The sequence below is a fragment of the Ambystoma mexicanum genome, chromosome 2q (assembly GCF_040938575.1).
Source record: "Ambystoma mexicanum isolate Mex_15411 chromosome 2q, UKY_AmexF1_1, whole genome shotgun sequence".
Lineage (NCBI taxonomy): Eukaryota > Metazoa > Chordata > Amphibia > Caudata > Ambystomatidae > Ambystoma > Ambystoma mexicanum.
Genome location: NC_090924.1, coordinates 1014683784 through 1014701587, shown reverse-complemented (window position 1 = coordinate 1014701587; position 17804 = coordinate 1014683784). Strand labels below are relative to the sequence as shown.

The window sequence follows — 17804 nt, the reverse complement described above, 5'->3', positions numbered from 1 at the left end:
GACTGCACTCTTCGAAGCACTCCCCAACACATGCACTCATGCGCCTCAGACCCTTTTGAAGTCTTACTTCCTGTGCTGGCCCCGGCACTGGGAAGGCAGGAACATTAGTGGAGCTCTGAGGGATTGCCACAGTCAGGCTGATAGATCAATCCCAGGACAAGGGTTGAGCAAGATAGGTTTCGCCTCAGAGCTAGCAAAGCAAAATCCAGGTAGGAATAGAGCAAACAGAGCACTCTGCGAGGCACTCACCGATGCAAATTCATACCAAGGAATACAAATGCCAGCATTTTCACATAGAACCGCCCACTTCAGCCCATCTGGTGTTCCCCACTCAGCTAGTACCACCAGAATGAGGCTGAGACAAAACACATGATTGAAGTAGAAGTGAGGCTAAAAATTGAGGCTATGTCGAGTGGTGGATAGGCACCCGATACACAATGGCAGAAGGTTCTGTAAAGAGGTCCAGCAGCCATGCCTACCCATGTCCCCGGACATTGTCACCTCTAAAAATAAATTTGATCAAGTCCTTGTCTGGCAGAATGCAGTAACCGTTTACAAAAATGTATGTTTTTTTAGGGCCTGTTGGCAATATGTCCTTTCTTCAGATACTAGGGAGTTATCCCCATCCAAAGTCAACTTGTCGTCCCATTGTTCCACCACAATTGGTTATTGGAGTTTTACACAAGACCACTGACAGAGATCTCAGTATGCTTCAGTACTTCACTCAGTCCTGATAATATTCTTTGCATTCTGGAACGTGTAGCTTTGCTCTTCCCAGCTTAAATTCAGCACTAGTTTACACGTCCTAGAATTCAAAGGAAAAAAGGACTCAAATCCTACTGGAGCATTGAATGTGAGAGGATTGCACTGATGATTAAGGATAATTGTGAGGTCTTCAGCTATGTGAATGATGTGTTCCTCTGCCACCATACATAGTAACAGGCGTGGGCAAAGCCAACAGTTTTAACTTCAGTGTAGGCATGGAATATGCATCTGCCATGCACTGCCATAATGGCACTACCTGGCCATAATAGGATGGCAACAGCTGATAAATAGTGGAATTGCCAGGGCATATGATAGCAGTACCTGGAAAATGCCTCTATAATACCAAGCCAAAATTGTTGGCTTTGTCAACGTTCGTTTTTAAAAGCACTCATGGTTAAGATATTTTTATTAGACAAGCAGCATATTTAAAGCTACAATTAAGCAGTTAATTCTCGGCAGACTCCTTAGAAATAACACTGGCAAGGCAAAGTTTGATGTAACAGCTTAATAGAGCTAGCTCAAAGGGATTCCAGGAGGATATCTTTTGGACTAGGAGGGGTGGTCATAAGTGGGAATGTCATCTCCCTCCTACTGCAACACAATAGTTTTGGCTTCAAGGTGGTGCTTGAGCCCCACCTAAAAGCTACACATAAAAATAAAAATTCAGCTGGACCTTAAAAGCCACAGACCACAGAAAGATTCTAGCAATGAGCCCACATATAAGGGTCCCCCATAATAGTACATAGTTCACATAAAATCACAGCTTGCAACATAAAGCAAGTGATATGGAAGAAGGTTTTACCAATACAATTTATACCTAATGACACACCCTATGAACCATTTACATTACATTACAATCGAATATGACCACACGTTTTAAATGTCAGATATTAGAAAGTTGCTGAAACATGCAGTATAGCTGCTGTGCTGTACGTTGGAATTCAAATGAGGACATTTTGAGGCATACCTAAACACAAAATCTGACTCGTCAATTTCCGCTCCACAGCTGCTGTTCTGCAGAATTCCGCCATTCCCAACCACAGCGCAGTGCTTATAGGAGCGCTCCACAAACGGCTGTGACTAAGAAAACAAACAAAACAGGCGTCATAAAAGCACACTCCCTTTGGTATAGTGTTTTTATTTTTAGAATTTTTAAAGAACAATGTAGTCCAAAAGCTACAACTTAGATCAGAAGAAGAAATAAGAATAAAAATCATCGAATAATGTAAACATCACACTACCTGTGAACTCTTTCTATTTCTGTTAGAATGAGTGTGCACTCAGTATTCTGATACACTTACAATAGCTATGAAGCAAGGTTTATTTACAAAATGACTTCCCAGCCAGCCATAAAGGCACTTTGTTGTTGTAGCCATTAGGTGGCGCTGTGAGTGCTGCCTATCAGTCGAAACTAGGAGATACATTCGGATGCCCTTTCCCACTTCCTTTGCGCTTTTGCGAAAATAAAGGGACATTTCTGCGCATTTCAATGCTCATACCCAATCCACAAATCGGATGTGCTTCAAAATGCGAACAAATTAATGACCCACCCCTGTGTCTGTTTAGAATAAGTGCATGAGGAGGTTATTTCTGAACCTTTCATGGATTTTCTTTGACGTGGATAGAAACAGAAGTGGGAGAGCGGCGGTTCAGACCTGGGGACTGAGCTGGGGACCTCTCCCCATGGCGTGGATGATCACAACACATCCTCCCTCCATTAACATTTCAACATTAGATTTAGGATTAACATGTGTCATACATGACTAAAATACAGAGAACAATAGAAAATGATTCACAGCAATCAACAATGGATGTAAGCTTAACATATATATAAGAGGCACTCTATATTACTATTGCTAACACTATGAAATGCTACTCATAACCAACACTGTCTCCCTCCACTAAGATGTACGCAGGAATCCTACAACATCTACGGCACACAGTCCTGCCACTGTAGCGGAACTCTAAAATGACCCTAGCGCGTATTCCTTCAAATGTCGAGGAATGTTGTGTACTTGCACAGGTCGCCCCCTTCAGCGGTATCACATGCACTCTCCAGGATCATCCATGGCTTCTACTCTGCCATTGGCTCCTCCCTCTGAGACACTACAACACGAAAAACATTCCTAAATCTGGAGAGTTTTTGATGGAAAATGGGAGGCCCCCGGGTAGTGTTATCAGCTCTATTTTGTTTCTTGTAGCGGTGGATGGCTTTATAGAGAGAGTTCGGGAGTGTGGTTGTCAGGTGGGATTCTATGCAGATGATGGAATGATTTGGGTTAGGGGTAAGGTGGTAGAAGTGATTCAAAGAAGGTTGCAGGAGGCTTTGGAGGTAATGGAAAGGTGGTGTCAGGATTGAGGTTTTAAGGTGTCCTCCTCTAAAACGTTGTGTATGTTATTTAACAGGCGACGCTTTAGTGTCAGTTTGGATCTCAAGTACAGCGGGAATGTGTTGGTCCGGGTGTTGGAATTCCGGTATCTTGGTGTGCTCTTGGATGAGCACCTGTCATGGAAGTTGCAAGTGGAAAATACGGTGGTAATATGTAAACGGCGTCTTAATTTGTTGAAGGCGGTGTCGAGTCAAGAGTGGGGTGGAGGGTAGAGGAGTATGAGGATGTTGTATGTGGGGTTGGTCAGGAGTGTGCTGGAGTTCGGAGTACAGATGCAGTGCAATTATAGTAGGACTCAGCTTAATGTGATGGATGGTGTCCAGGCAAGGGCAATGAGAATTGTGACTGGGACTGTTCGTTCATCCCCCACAGAGGCTGTGCAAGTGTTGGCAGGGATGTTGCCATTGGATTTGAGAAGGGAGGAGCTGAGTGCTAGGTATTGGTTGCGTTGGAAGTCTCTCAGTGTGTGGCATACTGTGAAGAAGTGTATGGAGGTTAATTGGATGCATGCTTATAAGAGTAGGAGTTGGGAGAGGAAAGGGGGGACTTTTGGATTCCATGCAGACAGGCTGGTGAAACGATTGGGGGTGGAGGGGTTGTGTATGGTGGAAGATGTGGATAGGGTTGTAGGGCTGATTTGGATCTAGCATGATCCAATTGCCAGTTTGGATTTGGCCACAGTGATGATCAAGAAGGGTGGTGATAGAGGGGTGATTAAGAGATTGGCGGTGCATTATGTGGAGGGGAAAGTTGGCGCTCAAATATATACCGATGGTTCAAGGGATCTGGAGAGGAACAGGGTTGGTATGGCTTGCTATTTTCAGGTGGATGAGGAGTTTTGGGTGGCTAGCTTGTCGGATTATCTATCTGTCTCTACGGCAAAGTTGATGGCTGTTAATATGGTGGTGCTTCGGATTATGGGGAAACAGTTGGCTAGGGTGATGGTGTTTGTGGATTCGATGAGTGCATTGTTGGCTATCAAGGAGGGGAATTGTGATAGGAGGGATATAGTTGTGCTCATTAGACAGCGATTAGAGGAGTGTGTTGTAGGGGGTACCGTGGTGGTGTTGTCTTGGGTTCCCAGTCATTGTGGGGTCTTAGGTAATGAGTTGGTGGATCGGGCTGCGTATAGGGCCACGTTGCAGGGGGGAGGTGGATGTGAAAATCCCATGGAGTGTGGCTGAGGTACAGGTGATGGTGGCTGGAGAAATTAAGGATATTTGGCAGGATCAGTGGGATTTGAGTTCAAAGGGACAGCTGTTGTATGCAGTGTGCAGGGAAGTGCAGGTGCAGGCGTTTGAGGGGGGTGGAGTTGACACGAAGGGAGGAAACTATTTTGAATCACCTTTGGGTGGGTCATGTGGGGTTGGCGGGATGGAAGAGTTTAATGGGTAGAGTTGCATCAGAGGCGTGTGAGGCTTGCTGGTGCCCAGAGACGGTGCGTCATTATATGTTGGACTGTGTGAGGTTTGATGTGTAGCAAGAATCGCTCAGAGTCAGGATGAGTGGCATTGGAGTGGTTGCACAGGGGTTATCTGATCTGTTCTGTTGGGAAAGAGAGGTGTTGGATAAACAGTGTAGGTTCCTGCTTCAGTTTGTGCAGGAGACGGGGAAGTGGGATGAGATCTAGTGGAGGTGGATGGCTGATTGGTGCGTATTTTGGCGAACATCATCTTAATAGATGGAAATCGTCGACTTTGGGTTTCTGGAGTCATCACAACAAGAAGAAGGAGAAGCATCCATCATCGTTACAACCTCTTCTGCTTCAGGACATTGTTCAACTCTTTCCACATGAACTACTCTGTCTAGACCCCATCTTTTAACACTCTCCAACATGATAAACTCGCAACCAAACTAAATTATCTTCCTGGGGGAATATTAAGGTAGCCCTCTGATGGCCACCCCCTACCAGCACATAATCATCCACTCGTACAGCCAGCTACATTCTGCACACTCTTTTTGCCATCATAATATTGTTGATGTTTTAGTTTATGAGTCCTAATTTTCTCCATCACTACAGCACACTTAATTCCCTGCCATCCATGCAGGACACAGCCAATTTTGAAATATCCTATCCCACATCGTGCCAAACAGTGCTATTCCCATTGTCACATGCAGTGTGTGCCTATACGCCCATTCCATTCAGTCTAACTCAAATGTCCAATCCAACCGGCTGACCAGGGACAAATATAGACTGTCCTTTATGGGACGGTTGACCCTCTCCACTAGACCATTACTCTTGGGATTGCACAATCCTGTGTTCACTGCATGTACACAGTAGTCAGTTTAAGACTTTTTCATCATACTGGATGTGAGCTGGACTCCATTATCACTGACAATTGTGGCTGGTTCTCCTTCATGGTTGAACACCACCTGCATAAATGGAATAATTATTCTGAAAGTAGCTTCTGGTACAAACTCCTCTTCAATGTATAGTCTACCAACACAGTCCCAGACCCTATGGGCCTCATTACAACCCTGGCGTTAAGGGGTTAACGGCGCCGTAAAAGGCTGCGGCGCCGTTAAACCCTTAACGCCTGATTCACACTTTAACGCCTGCTTTTTGCAGGCGTTAAAGTCCAAGGCGCTAAGCGACCTTGGTGCTAATTACGGCACCGTAATTTACAGTGCCGTAATTAGCGCCTTCCCCATTCCCATTGAGCCCTATGGGCCAAAAATGGGAATGGGGAAGGGGCCATGGTGAATGGGGATTTACCGCCCCGCCAACCTTGGAATGGGGCAGTAAATCCGCCATCCACCATGGCGGAATCCGGCATGGACCATGGTGCTAATAGCACCATGGTCCAACGCCAGGGTTGTAATGAGGCCCTATGTCTATCACATTGATCCCACCACATCCAACACAACCTTGGACCAGACCTTCTCTAGTACCGGTACTGGGAGCAACTCTGGTGTACTCTTAATGAAACACTTGCCACTTCTCGTGCATGCTGTACATTGCTTAACCATCATCGCCACTTTAGCATGCATGGCCAGCCGCCAATACGTCTTCATGCAGCAATGTTTTGTTGCACTCCTTCCTAGGTGCCCTTCAAGGGGCAACGCTATCAGCTTAGACCTGATACCTCTCAGATGGACTATTCTATTACCTTTCACCTCCAAACTCGCGCTCTGCTAATTCATCTTTAATCACAGCAAAACACCTGTTGCAACTCGGTTGCGACGGCCATCGTTCACAAATGTACTTTCTAACATTTAAGAACTGTTCATCCTCCTGTAGGAGAGCTTACAAACTACTTTTTTTGTAAACACTTTATGTGTTGCATCCTGTATGGAGGCTACCACACTTTTCCCTTCCTGCCATACTGAGTCACCGGACCTTCACACGGCCTATAGGATAAAAAGTCAGCCACTGTTTTCTTGCTCACAGGAGGAAATTCCAATTCAAAACTGCATTCTTGTAATTTCGCCAGTAACCTCCCAAAGTGTGGCAACGCTCTTACTGACCCCTGGGTTGGGAATAGATGCACTATTGGCTTTTGGCCTGATGAAAGTGTAAACAGCCATCCTCAATTACATGTTCTAATGGGTACTTCAATGTCACGCTGCCTTTAAGTCAACATTGCTCACAGACCGCATTCAGAAACATCAGCAGTTACAAATGTTCTTGCACACAATTAAAATATATGTGGGTCATGTGTTCCCTCTTTTCTCAGAATTTCAAAACTCAAAGCACACTGTTTTACCACGCAAACTGCACTCCATTCTTCAACGATTCTCTCAGAACGTTTCTCTTCTCTGCACAATTTGCCACAAATGTGAAATAATACTCTACTAAACCTAAAAAATTACTGCAGCTGTTCATTGGTTTCCAGTTGTCTGGCTTCCGCCATAGATTTATTTATTTATTACATTATTAAGCGCACAAACAGCCCTCAGGCATTGTGGTGCTGTTACAAGAATACTTTCTTAGTTGGATTAGATACAGTGAGAAGTGCTTAGTACATGTAAGGGGAAAGCCTGCCCTCATCTTGCAAAGGCGGCCACATCATTACATGTGGTTACAATTTGAAAGGTCCAAGTCATGCAACATTAGAGGAGCCATACCGCATGTTGCAGGGCGGCTGCACACACAATGCACAAGAGTCAATTTGGTGGACAACATTAGAAGAGCCATATCCCATGTTGCAGGGTGGCTGCACACACAATGCACAAGAGTCAATTTGGTGGACAACATTAGAAGAGCCATATCCCATGTTGCAGGGTGGCTGCACACACAATGCACAAGAGTCAATTTGGTTGGCAACATTGGAGGAGCCATACCCAATTTTGCAGGCTGGCATCAGTATGCAAATGCAAGGATTAATTAGGGGGAACTATTGGGCATTGAACAGTGGGTTCAGGGGGAGGGAGGACAACAGGGCAGGAAAGGGGGTGGGGGGCACAGACATCATGGGGGACCAGTGGGGGGGCACACACATTATCACAGGTGACCGTTGGGGGGGCACACACAACATCACGGGCAACCGGGGGGGGGCCCACACATCACAGGCGACCGGGGTGGGTGGGGGTACACACAACATTATAGGCGACCAGAGTGTGTGGGGGCACACACATCAACACAGGTGACCAGGGAGCACACTCAACATCACGGACGACCAAGAGGTGGTGGGGGCACACTCAACGTCACAGGCGATCAGGGTGGGTGCACACTCAACATCACAGGCGACTAAGGGGTGTGGGGGCACACACATCATCACAGGCGAACAGGGGGGGTGGGGACATACACAACATCACGGGCGACCACTATACCCTTTTAAATAACAGGTTAACCGAACATCACACCAGGCTAGGTGGTGTGTGCTTTAGATTTCAGATTAACAATAATTACGCAACAAGGTGTCATTTAACACTGGCAAGTTAACCACACAATATCAGGGAGTCGGAACCGAAATGCGTGGTGGGCATAGCGGATACGTTTGTGAGCAAAAATGGTCGAGTTGGGGACAAGTTACTAGCATGTGGGTGAATGCGGGGCTATTGTGGAATCAGCCAGGCAAACATAAAGAACAGGGGGAAATGCATTCATACGAGTGCTGATGCGTATGTGTTAAGGCTGCTAAGATTTGAACAAGGCAACTCAACAATACAAAATGATAGGGACAGTGCTACGCTGTGGGATAGTTCAGTTCTCTTGTGCACAAGCGGCAATGCGGTCTCCTAAATCGCAGCGCCGGTGATCGCGGACTGGTGAACTTTGATCGAAGAGAAAGAGAGAAGGGGTTTGGCAGCGTCCTGTTGGTATGCTCGGGCAACTTAGGCAACAAAGGACATGCAAGGTCAAGCTGGGATTGTGCATCAGCAGTTAGGGAATGTCTCAGTGGTACTTACAGTCTTGAGGTCTCTGTCTAAGAGGCGCGTTTGAATGTTGGTGGTGACGTAATTGGGCAGAGGAGCTGGCCCGCGGCCCTTAGGCCCGGACAGGCACTGACAGGGAAGGCCTTGTGCTTGTAGGCCTTAGGCGTTGGGGGCCGGCTTCCACCTGCCGGTGCCCATCACTGCCCATAGGCCAAACGAAGAGCGGTTGCTAAGCAACCAAGTAAAGAAAAATAGCTTGAGGCAGCGGCAGCCATCTTGGGGGAAAACCCACAGAGCACCAGCTCCATGTGAGACGTGCTGGTCAGCCAGGCAGCCTGGCAAGGTGAAATCGAGTTCTCATCAAGTGGTGGGTCCCCCGAAGTCGGATGATCAGTGTAGGTGTTGGATTAGCAAGCAGGAGGATTCGAAGACTAGGTGCTCCTGATTTGACCAATCCTGGCTTAGGTTTGAGTTCCTCCACCCCAATTCGGTGTCCTAAATAGCATACCTCAAGCACCTTCATCTGACATTTTTCCAACATGAGTGTCATGCCAACTTACGCCAGTCTCTCCATCACCCTGCAAAATAATTAACCACATTCCTCTTCTGACTCAGCATGTAGAAAGATATGATTACAAAAGCATGTCATTCCTTTCCCCCAGCAAAGAGATTGTCCATCAATCTCTGGAATACTGCAGAGGCTAATGCTAAACCAAATGGCATCCACATAAACCGATAGAGTCCCAAAGGTACCACAAAATATGTTAATGGTCTGGATTTCAGGTGCAGGACTATCGGGTGTTATGCAAAAGACAGGTCTAGAGAAAACAAAACAGGTCTCCCTCATCATATCTATGTTATCACTTGTACTTGTGCATCCTTTCCTGGCTTCAGCTCCATCTTTAAATCCCCTTGGTGATGCCACCCCAGCAGGCTTCCACCTTTGAATACTTAGATATTTCACCTTTAGTAACCCTGTCCTTAAAAACGATTTCCCCTTCAAAATACCCCAGAACTTCAATGTGGTAGCAGCCATAAAATGATGGTTCAATATCTGATCTCACTGTTTTTTGCATTAATTTCCCTAGCCATTGTTGAAATATTTTGAGGGGAGTTATAGTGCATGGGAAGCCCGAGTGAACTAACACTCTCCACATTTTGTCATTTACCTACTTTAATCTCTGCTCAGTGTGCTCTAAATACTGCCATGGTTCAGTAATCTGTAGCATTACCTTACTGCTATCTCTGTGGTCTTCTACCGCATCTATCATTTTCCTTTTCATATCGTCTGTTGTAACCACACATAACCAAATGATATCCTGAGATAACGATACCTCTGTCCCCTGCACACCTTTTAATTGGTAAAACCAGTAAATTCTAACATTATAACATTATGGTTAAATATTCACTTTTAGATTCAATATTTTACTGTAGTTATGCAGACAAAGATGTTATTTGGTTATTGTTGGTGTGTGCAGTCTCCTACTGCATTTTACATTTAGTGCAGTAAATTCATGAGCTCTTCAAGCTAAGTCATGCCAAACTTCAGAGTAGGGCTTTCAGACACATAACATTAGTAATAAACATTTCTGTTCGCTCTAGTTTATGGAAGTATTTTAACTATGTCTATTACTAATGTTACATGTCAGCTAACACTTAATTTCAGAAATGTTTGTAGCTTTTATAGTAGGCATGCTCATTCAGGTGTGAGCTAATGTGGCAGGAAACAGGGTTGACGTGGGAGGGGGGAGGCAAGGGTGAGCAAGTAAACCAAGGGTGATCTAGTGTTGAAGGTGGTAGGCAAGGGTGAAGTTGGGTGGGCGTTGTTAGGCAGAATCCTGTGCAGTGCCCTTAGGGACCACTACACACAATTAAGACTTCAAGTGGTAGTACAAGTTCACCTTTGGTACAAGCCTGTACTACACTGTTAAAGTGGTAGCAGTAGCGGAGCAGCCAGACTTATCTCAAGAGTAAATGAGCAGTAGCAGAGATTACACAAAGGACCACAATTACTGTGACTCAAGCAAACACTGACTCAAGGTTTCAGGTAAAAAAATACAAGTACATTTGTTAAACCATCTGTTATAAAACACTTCACTTCTATAAATTCGAAACCACACATAAAATACACTACACACAACCAATTCCACTTGTGTCAGCAAATTCAAGGTAAGTACATTAGGATTTGACAGACCGGTGTTGCGATACTAACGTGTACCCGCGAATAGAAATGCTCACGAAGTTAAAACACACTTTGTACTTTAGAATTTCAAACAAGGGAAAAGTGAATAAAAATCATAGGCAATACTTTTTCAAGGCAGGGAGATTCGAGGACTTATTCAAAGATACAGATTAAAGTCAATAGGCCTGCACCAGTGTCAATGGATCAGATGCTCAGTTTTCGAGGATCACACATTGAACAATTCGAGATTCAAGTTGCCAAGAGTTCGTAAAGATTGTCAAATGGAAGGGAAAGTTATAAGAAGGAGGGAAGAAAGAGCAAATCTTCATGTAGGAAAAGGGTTCACCCCGATTCCGGCTGGTCAGACGAAGAGAATGACCAAGTGTGCATTATTCCATTGGAGAAAAGCTGGTGCCACAGCAGTTGTTGTTGGTAGTTCCTGCAGACTCACGGTTCCTGCGGCTTCAAACGTGGAGACAAGAAGGAAGAGATCTGGAGTGATCTGCACTACCCAGGGATGAGGCCAGCAGCAGCGAAAAAGACAACGATGAATAAAAGATGCGCTCCTTTAAATCAGGAGAGGGCTCTTCTGATGGCTATCCGGACCACTACAGCACAGCAGTGATTTCGACCCAGGAGAGAATTCTCTGACTGAAGAAAAGACGAGCTGGTTGGTCCCACCAGGCTCAAGGGAAGAAGACTCCGGACTGGATCTTCTCTGGACGTTGAAGGGGTAGATAGCTCAGGACTGCAGCAGGGCTTCACCGAGACTCGGGGTTGCAGCAGCTGTCTTCTTCTCTGCTTCTCTTCGGTTCCTTGCAGTTCCAGTGGCGACTCTGACTTCTAGCCCAAGAGTCCTGCCTTTTATGCCAAAATCCCCCATTCACTCAGCCTGGCTGTCAATCACTCAGCAGGGGGGTTGTCCAGCCCGGACAACCACCTCAGCCAATCAGCACAAAGTGCGACTTGGGTCTCCAAGGAGACCTTGTGCAGGGGGTGACTACACCCCTCCCTCACAGTCAGCCCACCTAGCACCCAGAAGCCAAAGGAGGGCTTCTGGTCAGAAGCCCGCCAAAGGTCAGCAAACAAAGGAGGCAAACCTGGTTTGCCGTGCAAAGAAAGACCCAAGAAGGGTGTTAACATAAAGAAATTGCGATTAAACCCAACCGGAGCCGAAATAAAAAGTATTTGGGCTAGCGGGTTTAAAGTTCGAGGCTACTAAAATAGCCTAAAACGTTACCACGTTATGTAATGTAATCGCGGTAGGAAAATTAGGGTAGGTACCACTGCCAGCAGCCAAGTCTTAATGTTAAGGGAGCGAAACAAGGCTCCAAGAGGTACAGATAAAAAGGGCTAAGAATTAACCCTTTCCAATACTCCATGTAAGATGGGGTGTACTGGATCTGTGGTTAAATGACTATGTAAAGTTAATGGCAACTTTACCCTTTTCTGGGGACAGTAGTCAGCCCCAGAAATGGAGTCGGTGGGAAGTCTAAAAGACAACCTTGTGTCACTGCACTGAAGGTGCTGTGTAACACACAAAAGAGTGGGGCTACTCAAGTGGTGTACTCCAGAGTCCACAATCACAAAAACAGATGAAATACACATGGCAAAACACAGGTAAGAGTGGGGGGAAAAGCACACACTCTTACCCAGTGAAAAAATAAACTCCAGAAATGCAGCAAAGCTGCTGAGGGACTCACGAAGTAAGGGAAATTAGCCATAGAATTAAAATTCTCCCTAACACTCACCACCTCCAGACTAAGGGACAGGAGGATTTAATCCACTCCTGGATGTATCTCATACCTCTAGTCGTTTATAAACATCCTAGAGAGACCATCAGCATTTTGGTGGTGACTTCCTGCTCTGAGCTCAATGAAAAAATCAATTCCTTGTAGGCAGATTGACCATCTGAGTAAATTTGGGTTTTGCTTTCATTTGCATCAGCCATCTCAAGGGTTGGTGGTCAGTCTGAATAATGAAGGTAGAGCCATACAAGTATGGCCTAAACCTCTTCAGTGACCACACAATATCAAAACATTCACGTTCTATTGTTGCCCACCTTGTCTCAGGATCCTTTAACTTCCTGCTGATGAAACAAATGGGGTGTTCCCTACCTTTCTCATCCAGTTCACTAAGGACTGCACCTATACCTACATTAGAAGCATCAGTTTGTACAATGAAGGGTTGGTGATAGTCTGGAGCTCTTAGGACTGGAGCTTGACAAAGGGCTTTCTTGAGACCTTCAAACGCTTGATTGCACTCCACATTCCACCTGACCTTTCAGGAAATTTGGGAGAGGAGATGACTTCAAGGGAGAAGCTATAGTCCCATAGTTCTCAATGAAGTTCCTGTAATACCCAGTGAGACCTAGGAAGGCTCTCACTTGGGTTAGAGTAGTAGGGGTGGCCCAGTTTTGTACAGCTTGTACTTTGCTAGGCAATGGCCTTATTTCACCTCCTCCTACCTCATGTCCAAGGTAGACCACTGTACTCTGACCAATTCGACATTTACTTGCCTTTATTGTCAGATGGGCCTGTTCCAGAGCCTGCAATACATATCCTAGGTGATCAATATGTTCTTTCCATGTAGGGCTGAACACTGCAATGTCATCCAAGTATGCCATGCAGAAGTCCTCCATCCCATTCAGAACTTGATTTACCATCCTCTGAAATGTAGCAGGTGCATTCTTTAATCCAAAAGGCATTACCTTGAATTGGTAGAGGCCAGCTGGGGTGGAGAATGCAGTTTTCTCCTTGGCATGGTCTGTCAGGGCTATTTGCCAATAGCCTAACGTTAGGTCAAATGTGCTGAGGTACTTGGCTGCACCATGTCTGTCCACCAGCTCATCTGTCCTAGGCAAAGGATGGGCATCAGTCTTTGTGACTGCATTTAGAGCTCTATAGTCCACTCAGAATCTCAACTCTATGGATCCTGCCTTTGGTACAAGCACAACTGGGCTAGACTATGGGCTTGTAGAGGGTTCTATATCCCCGAGATCAAGCATCTTGTTGGCCTCATTCCTTATGGGTTCTTACATTGTCTGACATTCTGTACCCCCTGCTTTGACAGGCAAACAGTCACCAGTGAGTATATCATGCTGGCCCCAAGGGGTCAAGCCTGGTGAAAGTGAGAACAGGGAGGCAAACTAATTTAACAGTAACTTGCACTCATCCTGCTGGTCAGATGTGAGACTGGAAGAGAGATTAACTCCTTCCACCTGCTCATCTAAAGGTAAGCCTCGGAGGAGGTCCGGCAGAGGTTCACTCTCCTCCTCCTCCTGAGCTGAAGCTATGAGCAATGCCCCTATGTCAGGTCTAGAGACATACAACTTTAAACGGTTGGTGTCAAAGACTCTGGGAGCCTCCTTAGGATTGCCTAAATCCACCAGATAGTTCACCTCTCCAAGTTTACCCACAACTCTGAAGGGTCCTATCCATTTTTCCTGCAAGGCCCTCTGCCTTGTGGGGACCATAACAAGAACTAGCTGGTCTTGAGTAAACTCAACCATGATAGCCTTCTGGTCATGCCAATGTTTGACCACAGCTTGACCAGCCTTCAAGTTATCACTTGCCTCTGCCATCATGTGTGACATTCTCCTCCGGAGACCTATCACATAGTCAGTCACTCTGACTGGCTTGAGGGAAGGAGCACTCTCCAACCCCTCCTTAATCAGGGCCAATGGACCTCTGACTGGATGGCCATAGAGAAGTTCGAATGGACTGTAACCTACTCCCCCCTGCGGGACTTCTCTAGATGCAAAGAGAAGGCGTGGCAGTAGAAGGTCCCACTTTCTTTTAAGGGGTTCTTCTAAAGCACCTATCATGCTCTTCATACTTCTGTTAAACCTCTCTACCAGCCCATTGGTTTGGGGTGGTAGGCAGTAGAGAACTTGTAGGTGACTCCACAGGTTTTCCACATGGCTTGCATGCAGTGGGACATTAAATTTGATCCCCTGTCAGATATCACCTCCTTAGGAAAACCTACTCTGGTAAAAATACCAAGTAGGGCCTTATCCACAGCCAGAGCCGTAACAGTCCTCATAGGTATGGCTTCAGGATACCTAGTGGCATGATCTACTATAACCAGGATTAACCTGTTACCTGAAGATGTGGGAGGGTCAAGAGGACCAACAATATCAATCCCGACCCTCTCAAAAGGAACTCCCACCACTGGGAGAGGCACCAGGGGTGCCTCATTCTTGCTCCACTCTTACCAGAGGTTTGGCAAGTGTGGCAGCTCCTGCAGAATTTGTCTACTTCTGAACCCATCTTAGGCCAGTAGAGGTAAAGAGATAGCCTTTCCTTGGTCTTCTTAAAACTTAGGTGATCAGACAAAGATATCTCGTGGGCTAACTGCAGAAACTGTAGTCGGTTCACTAGAGGTACTACAAGTCTTTTGCAGTCTCCAGGGGTTGGCTCAGTTGGTTCACTGTAGAAGAGGCCATCTTCCCAGTGCAACCTATACTTTCCAGGCTCAGTCCCATTGAGCTGAAAAGCTGCCTGTAGGCACCGCCCTTCAAGAGTAGGACACTCTCTTTGTCCTCTGCTGAAATCTGCCCTGTTGGGTCCACCTCTGCCAGTAAAGACTGCAGCTCAGGATGGTCAACAGGGTCAAGATCTCCAACCAGAGTAAGATCTTCTTCTAGATCTGATTCCTCAGTATCTAGTGGTATCATACTGGGTTGAACCTCACACTCAGCCTCAGCTAGTGGAGGAGTCCCCGATGTGACTTTGGACAGTCTTGGAGATGTCCTTCTGGGCACAGGAGTGCTTGCTGGTTTGATGCTGGCAGACTTGGGTTTCCCCTTCATCTCTTCCTGTCCTGCAATAGCAGTAAGTCCTGTGGACTTGGGTGATAGTTTCCTCTATCAGGTCCCCAGGAGAGCCTCTCAAGGTTCTCTCCCTTGCAGAACTTGTGAGCTCCTGCTTCCTTCTGCTTGGGACCCTGGGGGTACTAGACACAACTCAAAGAGTTTTAAGGTCATTACCCAGCAGGACCCTCCCAGGTACGTTATTCTGCACACTTACAGGTATTCTGACAGTCATGTCATTACACTGGATGAGAGCTGGTAACTGGGGAACCATTGGCACAGGGCCTCCAGCTAACTTAGCTAGGTGTTTGGGTGCCTTAGCAACATCCTCCACCTTGAAAAAACATTCATCAACCACAGTTATTCTGGCTTCAGTGTCTCGGATGGCAAGGGTCTGCTGACCATTCACAAGAACACTATCTTTGTAATACTCTTTAGTATTATCTGGAATTGAGTTATAGACATCTAAGTTATGTTGTTCCCAAAGGCTCAAGGACACTAAAACACTAGCTGAGACTCTCATTGGCTCATCAGCTAGTAGCTGAAAGTTTCCACTGGCTGTAGGTACTTCATCCACCTGGGAGAAGGCTAAGGAGACAGTGTGGACCCCTGAAGGTTTACCCTTACATCTGGGATCTCCTTTCACGTGGTCAGTTGACCCACAAACAAAGCATTTACCAAATGCTTTATTAAATGGAGGTTTGTTCTGGCCTCCATCTGGTTTGGGACCAGATGGTACACTACCCTGATTCGATTTCCCTTGTGGCTTACCCTGGTTATGTTTGAAGCACTCTTTTGTATTGGAATTATTGGAATTCTCCTTGGTGTCTTTCTCTGGCTGCTTTCCCTCATCCTCCTTCTGAGTTACCCCAGAATCCTTGTGAGTAACCCTGTTGGCAACCCACAAGTCAGCAGCCTTAGCCAACTTCTTAGGATCTATCTCCTTTGAATCAGCCAACTGCTGTCTAAACTCAGGGGAGCAGACATCAAAAATAGACTCCAACATTACAAGATTCCTCAAACTTTCATAAGAGTTTACCTTGTAACACTTAATCCAACCATCTAAGTTTTTCATTCACACACCCAGGTAGCCCAAGGGGTACCATCATGCTTTTTGAGGGTCCTAAACCTCTTCGGGTACTGGGAAGGGGTCTTACCAAATCTAGCTATTAATGGTAGCTTCACACTCTCACAATCCTGTTTATCCTCCTCCCCCAACTCCATTACAGCATCACTTGCAACAGGGGGAAGCCTAGGGAAAAGCAAAGGAATGAACTGATTCCCTGAGATACCTCGAATCCCATGATTGTACTCAAACATTGCTAACCAATCCAAAACATCAAGTTTAGTCTCATACATACCAATCATTTTCTTTGGCATACGGGGTCTCTAAGGGCTGGAAGACCTAGAAGACTGTGGAAGAGAAGCATTTTCCAAAGACAATTTCTTCATTTCTAGTTCATAGTTCAGCTCCATTTCTCTGACCCTTAACTCTTGATGTTTCATAGCAGTTTGAATATCAATACGTTTCACTTCTAACTCAAGTCTCATTTTCTCTAGTTTAATAAACTCAGGAGTAAGAGTAGGACCTGTGGGGGTCCCTGTGGACAGAGGTTGTGGTTGCTGAGCAGGTAAGGGGTTGGTAGGAACTCCTAACAAAGGGTTATCTACTTCTTCTTCAACACTCTCAGAATCAGAAACATCAGTATCCACATTTGCTGGAGGGGGTAGGCCCTTCTGTCCCACTCTCCAGACTTTGTTTTCCCAATAACTTAGCAACCAGTTCAGATTGTTTTCCTTTACCAGAGAGACTCCTCTACCTACACATGGTTCGCAAAACCTCAGCAGTGTAGTTGGAGAGACCCTCTTCAGTGTAGCTTTCCATATTTGACATGATTTCTTAGTTAATAGAATTAGTTGTGTTTAGCCTTGTGGTTAGTTGACCCAAAGCAACAGCAGCACTCTGTGTAATCACTATACTTCCAAATCCTCACCTCTGTACACCAGTGTTAGGCAGAATCCTGTGCAGTGCCCTTAGGGACCACTACACACAATTAAGACTACAAGTGGTAATACAAGTTCACCTTTGGTACAAGCCTGTACTACACTGTTAAAATGGTAGCAGTAGCGGAGAAGCCAGGCTTATCTCAAGAGTATATGAGCAGTAGCAGAGATTACACAAAGGGACCACAATTACTCTGACTCAAGCAAACACTGACTCAAGGTTTCAGGTAAAAAAATACAAGTACATTTGTTAAACCATCTGTTATAAAACACTTCCCTTCTATAAATTCGAAACCACACATAAAATACACTACACACAACCAATTCCACT

At 45.7% G+C, this 17804-nt stretch overlaps 1 protein-coding gene across 2 annotated transcripts in view; it reads right to left on the bottom strand.

Moving 5' to 3' along the window:
* Positions 1 to 17804, bottom strand: part of ST8SIA6 (ST8 alpha-N-acetyl-neuraminide alpha-2,8-sialyltransferase 6) — a 564875-nt gene that overhangs the window by 92373 nt on the left and 454698 nt on the right. For both annotated transcript variants that reach the window (XM_069648348.1, XM_069648347.1), the window contains one exon: positions 1733 to 1845. In XM_069648348.1, coding sequence (XP_069504449.1) covers positions 1733 to 1845 — 113 coding nt within the window. The remainder of the gene's footprint in view (positions 1 to 1732; positions 1846 to 17804) is intronic.